Source organism: Macrobrachium nipponense, chromosome 22, assembly GCF_015104395.2.
Source record: "Macrobrachium nipponense isolate FS-2020 chromosome 22, ASM1510439v2, whole genome shotgun sequence".
NCBI lineage: Eukaryota > Metazoa > Arthropoda > Malacostraca > Decapoda > Palaemonidae > Macrobrachium > Macrobrachium nipponense.
In genome coordinates, this window is record NC_087213.1 from 30,457,430 (window position 1) to 30,469,612 (window position 12,183).

At 40.5% G+C, this 12,183-nt stretch overlaps 1 protein-coding gene across 7 annotated transcripts in view; it reads left to right on the forward strand.

Moving 5' to 3' along the window:
* Positions 1-12,183, forward strand: part of LOC135198569 (polyhomeotic-proximal chromatin protein-like) — a 97,144-nt gene that overhangs the window by 51,731 nt on the left and 33,230 nt on the right. For all 7 annotated transcript variants that reach the window (XM_064226280.1, XM_064226282.1, XM_064226279.1 and 4 more), the window contains 2 exons: positions 6,060-6,308; positions 8,256-8,372. In XM_064226280.1, the coding sequence (XP_064082350.1) occupies positions 6,078-6,308; positions 8,256-8,372 (348 nt within the window). In that variant the 5' untranslated portion in view covers positions 6,060-6,077. The remainder of the gene's footprint in view (positions 1-6,059; positions 6,309-8,255; positions 8,373-12,183) is intronic.

Consider the following 12,183-nt stretch of genomic DNA (forward strand, 5'->3'; position numbering starts at 1 on the left):
ACACTTGGTTCTTGACAGTAAGAACGATATTGCTTTATATAGGTATATCCGCATCGTATCAAAAGAAGTTGTTTGTGTTTTCATCGTTAGTGATGTTTAGGCTGAATCTTTTATTTTAAATTAACTAAGAAAGATGACTGCTTCCTGTAGAGTTCTGTAGTTCTGAAATTAAATAAAGGGTTTTTGTTACTGTACGTTTAAAAGTGGTTTTCGGAGGAGCTAAAAAAATAAAGCAGACTATAGTCGCCTCGGTTCTCGGGAGGATTAATTAGTGGTGTTTGATGGTTAGTCCCTTTTAATGAGCTGGGCAAAGAAGCTGTTGTAGAATAGTGTCTGTCGGCGAAGGGGTTGGTGGTGGTGGGCTTAGATTGACTTGGCCTTATGCCAACACGGGCTCTTGCTTAAAGGTGTAAAAGAGTAAGAGGTCTGGTGTAGAACCTTGAGCTCTGACAAACTACAAGAAAGACTAGATATAGGATGGTATGTTAATATAGATCGTCAAACGTCGCGAATAGGGTCACTTTTCCATATTTTCCCCCACATTCCAGAGGGAATACCCGAAGAACTGAAGAAGCATCATCTTCAGGAATCAGGAGTGAGTTGTAGTTTTCTTGATAGAAAGAGAAGGAATCATTATACATTTTGTCCAAGCAAGGTTCCTGTGAATATTTGGAAATGACTACAAAATCTTGGGGTCAGCATTTTATAACGTAAAAAGAAAAGAAAAAAAGTCAGTTGTGTGTGTGTGAACTGGTGTGGTGTCATTAGGAAAGGTATATATGGTTGAATTGGTAACTTGCTAATTACGCTAAATAAAGCAGTGAGCGGAATTGGGTGTCAGGTGGGACGCAGGAATTACTCTTTGAAATTTCCATTCCATACACTTTTTTTTGTCACGTACCTCCTTCATGTAGAGAAAATCAACGCTATTTTAAGATGTTGTGTATTGTGTCAGCGTGGTCGGTGGGCGAAGTCTGAGCGTGGTGAGGAAGGAGCTGGTGTAGTAGGAGGAGAAGGAGGAGGAGGAGGCTGCAGAGGGTGGGAAGTAGGCGGCCAATTTGGTCTGGTTGAGACAGGGGGTGGGTTGAGTAGAGCTGGAGGGGGGGGGGGGGGATTGGGAGGAGACTTTGTAGGCACCATAGGGATGGCGATAGCAGGCTCTTGTTCGGTGAGAGTTCTGTCACGATTTGCTCGTTTTTGTCTTCGAATTTCTTTCCCGAGGGGATTTATTATTGCATTCTCTCTCTCTCTCTCTCTCTCTCTCTCTCTCTCTCCTCGCTCTCTCTCTCTCTCTCTCTCTCTCTGCCTGGCCTCGTAGCTTGGTGGTAGAGCGTCAAAGTTGACAGCTGTGGAGATTCCCGTGTACGAGTCTCGAACCTGACAAAGACGGGCGAATGGAAATTTTCCGTAATCAGTTATCTATCAGTATACCAAGTTGTTGACTGCTGTGCACCGCAGCAGAGAGAGAGAGAGAGAGAGAGAGAGAGAGACACGTCACAATGAATAACATCAAAACGAGTGGTCCTCGACGAAGGTAACCCTTAACACAGCAAAAAGAAACCATTCATAAGATGTTCATAGGACTCTCTCTCTCTCTCTCTCTCTCTCTCTCTCTCTCTCTCTCTCTTTCAAATTTAACGCTATATGACGACAGTTTCTGGCATTTTGTGAAATCTCTCAATCACTGATATGTCGTAAGGTTATTTACCCGAATCTGAATTGGAATACTACATGATGCCAATAGTGTTGCTGCTATACGAGTTAATTAAGAAGTCACTTCAAGTCTTGGTGTTCAGCTTAATCGTAATGGAGTCAGAAAGAGTTACAAGGAGTTACAAGGATTAGGATGTCTCAAAGACTTATTAGTCCAGCAGAGAGCGAGAGAGAGTGAGAGAGTACGTTTAGAATAGTACCCTCAAAATTGTTTCCCCCGTAGGATGGCACTGCTTACCAGAGTGCCCCGCATGGCATAATGTACACAGGGCAAAAGGTCCATGTATTTTTATCCATTTTCATTTATGTCTTCTAGTTTAGGTTCCTCCGACTTCTTTTGAATGACATTGCTCCAGTTTTCACCTTTTTCCTTTTTTTGTGAACAAAGACGAGATTATAGTAATGCTACTGGCAATCTCGTTTAACTACTACTACTGCTGCTGCCATAGTAACAATAATAATAATTCACAAATGTTCCAATCTAGAGAGAGAGTGACTCCACGAGGCCTCTGTATGAGGAAATTAGAACAAAATTTTAATTGGTCACTGAAAGCGATGTTGTCAGCTCTTGACTTTGCAATTGACTTTGTTGTACCTATCCTGTGCTGGGATCGAAGAAAGGGTCAGTTTGTTATTATATTGTTTCTCGGAGAGGACGAGATCCAGTCACTGGTCGATGGGTGTTATTTTCCGCAGGGGGTTAGAGCCGTCAGTGCATCTCAGTGGTGGTGCACTGCAGGCATTACTTCAGGGACTTTGCAGTGTCCGTTCGGCCCTTAGCTGCAACTTCTTTCGTACCTTTTACTGCACCTCCGTTCATATTCTCTTTCTTATATGTGACTTTCCAACCTCTCTAACAGTTGATTCATAGCGCAACTGCGAAGTTTTCCTCCTGTTACGCCTTTCAAACCTTCTTAATTTTATAATGTCAGATTCAACGCTGAATGACTTCATAGGTCCCAGCTCTTGGCCTTCGGCTTAAATTCTACATTCCTCTCTATTCAATTCCAATAGCTGTCATTACCGTTTGAGTCATGCCGGCTGAGAGGCGTTGAGAGGTTTGTTGGTAGATGAGGTCGGGTGCGTAAATATCATCTCCACCAGATTACGATTTCTCATCCGGGATTCAGAAAGGTTAAGGATCGCTTCCAAGTTTATGAAGGGTGTGGTTCCAAATTTGGAACAAGGACCTTTTAGTTCTTGGAAAATTTTATATGACACGAGCCCCTTAGTTTTTTAAAATGTTATGCTATGCCGTTCATGTCTGCGCTGAACGTTTTGTATTTTCATGCTCTTTTTGTACCTAACACGTTCCCTTTAAACGACTAAGAACATCTTGGATTCAGTCGTAAATTTCCTTATTATGGCGGAGAAGTTAAGTATATCTTAGTTTTACCAGACCACTGAGCTGTTGTATGGCGGAATTTAGATGTGAATGAATGGAATATATCTACGCACTGTAACGATCTTCCACGGGCTTACTGCAGTACACTTTGCGTTGATTACCGCGGTAAGTAATCAGAATATTGATTCCCACGTGCCAACAAAGTGATCTTGTGGAGCCAAAGGGTCCACCCCTCCATAATTCTTCGTAATTGGTCTGATGGAGGACATCGCTAGGTGTTCGCACTCAACGTTATTTGTTATTATTGTCTACGTGAGCTTTTCTCGTTAGGCCTTCGGAGACGATGATTACGAGGTCTTTGACGTGGATCGTTTTCTTGTTCGTGATTATAACCGATTCGGGAGAGTACATTTGTTTGGTTTTATGTCCAGCACTCCATAGGGATGATTCGCTCTCTGGCGGGCCCGTGTACGTTTTCTAAATAAGTTGCCCCTTATATTTTATAATTTCCTTTTAGTGTTTTCTCATCAATATCGTAGCTCCTGCAAAATGGGCGCAGCTTAAGTTTTCAGGCCGAGGAATAAACTACGCCATTCGATTCCTTTTGATCTATTCCTTTTTGGGAATCTGGTTATTGTTAAAAGTACAGGAAATCATGGATGAGAGTTTTGTTCCTAAAACCGACTCGTCGGCTGTTTGATGTCCTGGACTGTAGATGAGGTATGGTGGAAAATCCTAAGAATAAAGCGAAGTGGACATAGCAGCGAAATTTGAAGAACAAAGGGAAACTACCACAAGGGCGGAATTTTGAGTCCTTGTGGCAGATGGCTTTGGCTGGTGTTGCTTGACCACCAACGAAGACAAGGAGAAAGAAGATCGCCACTTCATCTCAATGCAGGAAAGCCTTGCACAGTACAAGGTCTCCGTAGGGGGTGGTAATGCCGCCAGTACATCTCACGTGGTGCACTGTAGGCATTACCTAAGGGTCTTTGCAACGTCCCTTCAGCGTCTAGCTGCAACCCCCTTTTATTCCTTTTACTATACCTCCGTTGATATTCTCTTTAGTCCATCTGGGACTCACTCTCAACAGTTATTTTTTAGTGCAGCTGCTAGGTTTTTCTCCTGTTAAACCCTTCAAACTTTTTGTGCTGTAAATTTCCGTCTCAGCCCTGAAGTCCCTCATAGGTCTAGTGCTTGGCTTTTGGCCTGAATGTGATATTCCACAATACAAAGTAAAAATCCATTTGGCTTGGTTCTCCTATATCACATCATGGAAACAGGCGGCCGTGATATAGAAACAAACTTGGAGAAAGATTATGAATTTACGTCAGAGTTTAGGGTAAGAACGAAAAGAAAATCTTCTCATAAGTGGCTGTTGGTGCACATTTCAGAGAACAGCATGGCCGAACACATCTCTTATTGTAGAGGATCCTTTCTCTGTAATTACGAATTGGTAAGTCGTTTTATCGATTCGTAATTTCACCGTTAACGTCGCTTCCGATGTTAACGAGAAAAGTCGCCTTTTTCGTTTCCGTTGATTTTGTGTTAGTTGGTATCGCAGCTGTTCGCTTCCTGTCGCTAGATTTGAAGAACTACAGTCCGACTCCTCGCTGCTGAAATTGGAGTTTGGTGATTCCTTTTATATATATTTGCTTTTACAGACCCCTCTAACTCTTGCCGTTCAAGTTAATGCTGTAATGTATGCAAAGAGTATATTGCTCTAAGAGGTGTCCACAATAATAAAAAATGTTGCGAGTTCGTGTATAATTTAGAAATTTAAAAACCCTTTACAAATTTGGCTTTCGAACCCTTCCCTGGGTTCATCTTCAGTCCAAACGAATGATTAGGCACACCTTGTACACCTCAGTACATGGTGTGCCTAATCATTAGTTTAGAATGATGATGAACCCAGGGAAGGGTTCGAAAGCTTTGTAAAGGGTTTTTAAATTATACACGAACTCGCAACTTTTTATTATTGTAGACCTCTTAGAACATTATATATACTCGCCATAGAGAGTTTTTCCCAACAACAAAAAAGAGTATATTCTTATGTCATTTCATTTTCTGCATGTCTCTGCAGTTATCATTACTCTAAGGAATATTCTTTTTGAGAATATTAAGCTTTGTTCTCGTTCTGATTATAAAAAAAATGTGTAATTGTACAGGCTATGTAAAGTTATTTATTATTTTCAATTTTGGGTTATTGCTCTGACACCACAAAAACATACTTAAGTAAATGTGTATGTATAACACTTTTCATAATTGCGCCATTGGAGAATTTCGTGTTTGTAATTTTACCTAGCAAAATATTGATCGATGAAGCAGCAGCGTCAGCGTGAATTTATACCAAAGTTCGTGAAAGAGAGGCAATGTATTTGGACAAACATTTGCCGTAATGGCCTTCGGTTCCTTGTTTTTCTGCTGACCTAAACATCGACTGCAATTGTTTACGTTTCAGGGTTGGCGATTAGTGTTTAAAAGTCGGCGTCTTCTATTTGTCAGAACACTGAGTCCCTTACGACGCTCCTGATTGGCTGTTGATAAGCCAATCACAGGGCTGGAAACTCTGTCTCTCGAGAGAGTTCACATAAACAGGATCTATGTTCCACCTCTCCTGAAAGACATATCCCCAGGAGAGGTGGAATATAGATCCTGCCGATGTGAACTCTCTCGAGAGACTGACAGTTTCAAGCCCTGTGACTGGCTTATCAACAGCCAATCAGGAGCGTTGTAAGGGACAGGCCTAGACATCAAATGCACAGTTGATGTGAATCTACTATAGTATTGCTCCAGCCCCGTCTTTTTTTTTTTTTTTTTTTTTTTTTTTTTTTTTTTTTTTTTTTTTTTTTTTTTGTTGTTGTTGTTGCTATGTCCCTAGGTTAGATTAATGAAATATCAACTAGAAATTTGAGTTTGGGAAACATAATGAAATTATTTTCAGGAAGATTCTATGGTCCCCTCCATTGCATGGTGACTAATTTGCGTCGGTCCTCTTTGGCAGGTGTGTTGCGGTGACTAGATGATGAGTGAGATCAAGGAGCCGTCTCAGGATCATACTCAACAGCCACAGGAACAGTCGCAGCAGCAACAGCAGCCGCAGCAGCAGCAACAACAACAGACACAGCAGGAGCAGCCTCCTCCTCCACAGCCACCTCCAACTCCCATTCATCCACAGCATACGATCACGACCTTGGTCCCTATGCAGGCCGCTGCCACGGCTCAGCCCATAGTGCCTCAGGGCTCGCCACAGGTAAGAGTGTGTGTGTGTGTGTGTGTTTGGGGGGGGGGGGGGTCACTGTCAGTTACTTCTGGCCTAATTGTAAAGGGCATTGGGTTGCCCATCCCATTGGCCTCTGCTCTTATCATGTTAAGATTAGCGAACCCACTATTTTTCAAGACAATATTATACCATTCTGATTTATATAAATGTACGTATATTATATATACATTATATATATGTGTGTGTAATAATTATATATATATATATATATATATATATGTATGTATATGTATATACTATGCTTTAACGATACAAAGTATGAGGATCATCCTATTACAGCCATTGGATCTTTCCTGGATGGTGACCCCAAGGGTTTTTAACCCGGTATGTATCCACCTTTCCAGCGTGCTTAGTACAATCCCGGTGGGGATGACCGTAAAAAACATAAACAAAAGACTAAATATTGTAAAGATAAAATGACCCCAAGGAATATTAGTCCTAGATAACGACCCTCAAATCCCTTGGTAGTCACTATCAAGGAAAGATCCCAGCCATTATTATAATGTAAGGTGTAGCATAATGTTACTAATGTGGTAGGTTCTTCAGGCCTTTTGAATAAGGAGCTTTGCCCGAAGACACCTAAGTCTGGGATTAATTGTGTTTTTCAAACAGGAAATGATTTTCTTATTTTATTTTATTAGTCTTTTTAATGTCATTCAGTACCAGATAAAAGCAATTTTTTTTTCTTTTTTTTGTAAATACGTTTTAATTATGAGTACTAATTCCGATAGACAATGTTGGTTACAGTGAACTTTTTTTTCTTTTTATTGTAAATTTATACATCCATATATATACACATTTTTACATAGAAATCTCATGTACAATATAGTCTTTGCACAGTATACGTATGCTCTATAAAGGCAGAATTGGGAAAAGTCAAGGTTAGGACGAATTCTGCGGCGATCATTAGCTTATTCCCCTTTCGCTTTTGCTGCCTTCGTTTCCTTATTTTTCGTATCTTTAGACGCGTTTTTATTTTCATTGGTACACAATTAAATTTTGCAATTTTGTAAGAAATATTTTATATAAATTTGCACAATTGGTTACATGAGTCTCCCAAACAAATATTTTTTCAGTATTATTATGTGTTTGGTAAGTTGAATGGCAGACTTCGTCTTGTGTAGAGGAGGTTACGTTCTTCACTATTATAACTTGTACATTGATGGGAACAAAAGCAGCATAAAGGTTTTTGAAAAGGCAGTTCAGAGTAAGCCAGACTAAGCCCAAGACTGACTCGTTAGTCATTTCAAACGCAAACAACACTTCTCGAATTAACTTCGCCTGTCTGATAATAACTGAGTCCATTTCCTTATTACTTACCAGCTCCTCAGACCCAACCAGTGTCTGCTATTTCTAGAATTACACTTCTTTGTTCCATCCTATATGATTGACAGAGTTAATAGAGTACAGGGTTAGTCTGTCCTGTAGTTACTGCGCATCTTTGTGACGTTGCTGGTTGATCGGAAGGTTACAGAAGAAAACCAGGTAGACAAGGAAATTTAGGTTCACTATGGCATATGCCCCCCCCCACCCCCCACCCCCACCCCACACACTACACACCCACACACACACACACGCATTCTCTCTCTCTCTTTCACGAAATTATATGCGAGAGGTCCCCGTTAATCTCCAGGTGCTGCTGAGCTAAAGGATATAAATAACCCTTCAATATATCTTTTTTGTTGCCATTTGCTTTGCAAAGGAAAAAATGGGTCAAGAGAGCTTCCTTGTTCTTCACTCCGGTAAGGTCAAGTACTGACTGAGTGATGACTGATGAGACGTCTCGTTTATCGTAACCCCGACCAGAAGCAACCAGCGACGTCGTGCGCGGGATTGTCCTTATTTTGTTAGAGGGACTAACCCCCCAATACTCCAGTATTCCTGATGATTGAGTCGTGGTTCACTGTGCCGTTCCAGGTCGGTCAGCAGCAGGCGGTGCCCCAAGCAACGATGACCCAGGTTATGCAGCAGGGACCGCAGCCGGCCCATTCGCCCCATGCAGTAGCCACCAGTATGACTCCACAGTCACCACAGGTAAGGAATCTTCACAAAAGTAGTGTTACCTCTTTGCCCAATAATATTCCATGTTTGTGTGTAATAAGACTTCATCAATAGTACCTGAAATTATTATTATTATTATTATTATTATTATTATTATTATTATTATTATTATTATTATTATTATTATTACTTTGTACCTGATCAAAAATAACAGAAGTGCCCTTCATTCTGTGCAATTTAGGTATTCGTTAAGGTTCTTTGCAGCATCCCTTCGGGCTCTAGCTGCAACCACTTTCATTCCTTATACTGTACCTCCGTTCATGTTCTCTTTCTTCCATCTTACTGTCCACCCTCTCTAACATTTGTTTCATAGTGCAACTGCGAGGTTTTCCTCCTGTGACACCTTTCAAACCTTATACTGCCACTTCAGTTTCATCACTGGATGGCCTTAGTTGACCCAGTGCTTGGCAGAATGCCAAAAATCTATATAAATCAAATCAAATAAAAAAAAAATGACAGAAGAGAGAGAGAGAATATCAAATAATTTTTTGTCTGTTAATTTTCTGAATGAATGTTTGTCCAGCTATTAATTTTACTATTTAGTTGTTGTGTGCAAATGTTCTTCGAGGAGGAAGTGTTAAAAATGCTTCCGTTTATGTAAATTATCAGAAGATAATTAGCATTTACGTGAGTGAATTTTCCTTTTTAATTCTTGTGTTTTTTAATTCTCTTATTTCTAGATTGTTGAAGAGGCATTTTCACCAAATTCTAGTAGTATGTATGTGTTCATTCATTTATATAGAGATGTTTCCGAAACGTACAATTGCAGCGTGTCCTTTTCATATAAATAAATGCTTCTTGGTAATACGCTGACCACTTGAATGGCGCTGAAGGCGGTGTAGTGGAAGAATAGTGCAAAGGGTTTTTGACCTTGTTTTCCCGACGTACCCTTTCGGGTATTTTTAATGTCAGCCATGTACCCTCTTCACTTTGTATAAAGTGGAAAACAAAACAAAGTAAAACATTCCTTTGTGTATAGTTACAAGTACTGTACTTAAGAAAGTAACTACATAACTATTCTGACATAACCAGTAATATTGTAAGCACAAAGAATTCCATAAAAAATAAAGATAATTTTTTTATAATTGTTTACCTGGGGCTATGCAATAAATTTTCAAAGTTATGGTACTGAGCGGCAAAAACGAAATCCATTATTAATACATCAGCTGCAAAGGAAGTCAATGAGATTGCTGAAACTGTTTTTCATCAACTAGCCTAGTCAGCCGAGGAGCAGGTTTTGTTGCTAAACCACATCGAAGGTCGGCTTCCACATTCATGCGAGACCCGTGGGGAGCGCATACCCCCCACAGACAGACTCTTGGCCTACCCCGGTTTAGTACGATATCATATAAAGCGCCTCAATGGCGTGGTCGGTATGGTGTAGGCGGACCATCTCTGTGACCGCGAGTTCGATTCTCGGGCATCCCATTTAGGTGTGAGTGATGTGTATTTCTGGTTATAGAACTTCACTCTCGACGTGGTTCGGAAGTCACGTAAAGCCGTTGGTCCCGTTGCTGAATAACCACTGATTCCATGCAGCGTACAAACATCATACAAACAAACAAGTACAATATCATAAGTGTCAATTCTTGACCCTCTGTTTTGAAATAGTATGTGCCTTGATAACGGAAGTGGCCATGGAACTGAGGCAGAATGATTTTTATACTAATAAATTGAATTACATCTATTCTCTGTTGGTGGTGGTATCGTCTGTTGGTATGACCCGTTAAAAAAAGTCTGTTTTGGAAGATTATTTGCTAATCATCTTTGTAAATTATACCAGTTCATGAAAGTTGCATTCGTTATTGACATGCAACAGGTCTTTTGGACTTAAGAAGACTTTATGGATTGTCCCCCATTGCTGTTTATCTTGCCAACAGCAGTTATGATTGTAGATGATCTCTTTACCTTTCTGACTGGTTTTGCCATGTTTTCTAAAAGCAGGGTAGTCGTCAAAAGAGACTTAAAAAATAAAAACTTAAAACCGTCACTAGAAAAGAGAAAATATGCTGATTCAGCAGTTAAGAAAGGTAAGAAAAAAACTGCGTTAACCTGACAGCAAAATTAGAAAAGTTCAGTGTTGAATATACCTAATTCTCCATTTGAAAATACCGAATTCTTCCAACTGTGAAGAATGAGCCGTGAATGTTGAAGAAATTCCAGTGAGCATTGTCATGAAGCGTGTCCAAACGCCATCTCTCTCTCTCTCTCTCTCTCTCTCTCTCTCTCTCTCTCTCTCTCTCTCTCTCTCTCTCTCTCTCTCTCTCTTTAAAAAAAAAAGAAAAAACCGAAAGTAGAGGCAACTGTCAAGACGAGTGAATTACAATTGGACAGACTTCTCCAGCCGGACATCCTACCAAATAGCGAAGCTAACGCTTAAAATTTAATGCACAGTCGGAGAAGACAAAGGAGTTATAGTAGAATCACATCAACCGTGCATTTGATGTCTAGGCCAGTCCCTTACGACGCTCTTGGTTGGCTGCTGAGAAAGCAATGCAGTGCTGGAAACTCTGTCTCTCGAGAGAGTTGACATAGGTAGGGTGTATGTTACATTTCTCCTGAGGGGTACTTTTGAAAGACTTATCCCTCAGGAGAGATGCAATATAATTTAGATCCTGCCCGTGTGAACTTTCGAGAGAGACGGAGAGTTTCCAGCCAATCAGGAGCGTCGAAAGGAACTGGCCTAGACATCAAATGCACGGTTGATGTGAATCTACTATAGTACCCCCCATGGCTGAAAAATTGTAAAAACATCCCCATAACAGCTAAGCTGAAGATTAGCCTGTAGCAGGGAAACTGTGCAGCCTGAGGCACGAACGAAAGCGATTAACAATTTGCCATCTTTTCCTGAATCCCGTTCAAACATTTCAGGGAAAATGGTGATAATGTGGTGGATTTGCGTTTTATTTGAGCGGTGCTGCCATTTCCTCGTGTATGGATAATTAAAGTGACCATGGTTCACCTCCCTCCATTCGTCAGTACAAAAGCTAAACGCAAATATCAAAACGATGATACTAGGATTTTGCTGTACATTTTTTTTTAATATTCACTTCAAAATATTGTATATAATGATAGTAAAGTCTCAACCTTTCGTAGCTAGACTATAGACTTCAAGTCAGATGATTGGTTGACCCTGTTATTAGTGGTTTCATTAAAATAAAACTAACTTGACACTTCCTGAACGCAATGTACAAGTAGGTTAAATAATGTTTATGCGTTCACTCCCCCCTTAACATTCTTGCGATAGCGAAATTTCCATAAGAATTGAAGCCTTTGATGGGTGAAAGTAATAAGTATATTTATGTTGGGTGCTATTCATTAAGGCGCAGAAATGCAATTTGTCACCATTGAGAGACTTGCTGGCTTCCTTAGTTTGAAGACTGAAAAAATGATAGACTATGCCAGTCAAAGTGAATGCATACTTATTTTCCAGTCTCTCTCTCTCTCTCTCTCTCTCTCTCTCTCTCTCTCTCTCTCTCTCTCTCTCTCTCTCTCTCTCTCTTCGCAAGCAAGATGGCGAGGACGGAAACAATTATGACCAAAGCCCTTGGGACCTTGTGGAACCTTGTTGACCTAAACCTAAACCGTGGATTAGGTACATGAGGTTCAATCGAGGTCGTTGGGCATGTAGAAGTGAAAAGGCCAGTGGGTAATGAGTAATATGCCATCATTTATAAAAAATAATGAAGAAGGGTCTGATTATGGTGAAGTAAGCCTATCTCTTATGTGTCATTTGCAGCGTGCCTTCGGCCTCTGGTTGCACCCCATTTCGTTTCTTTAACTG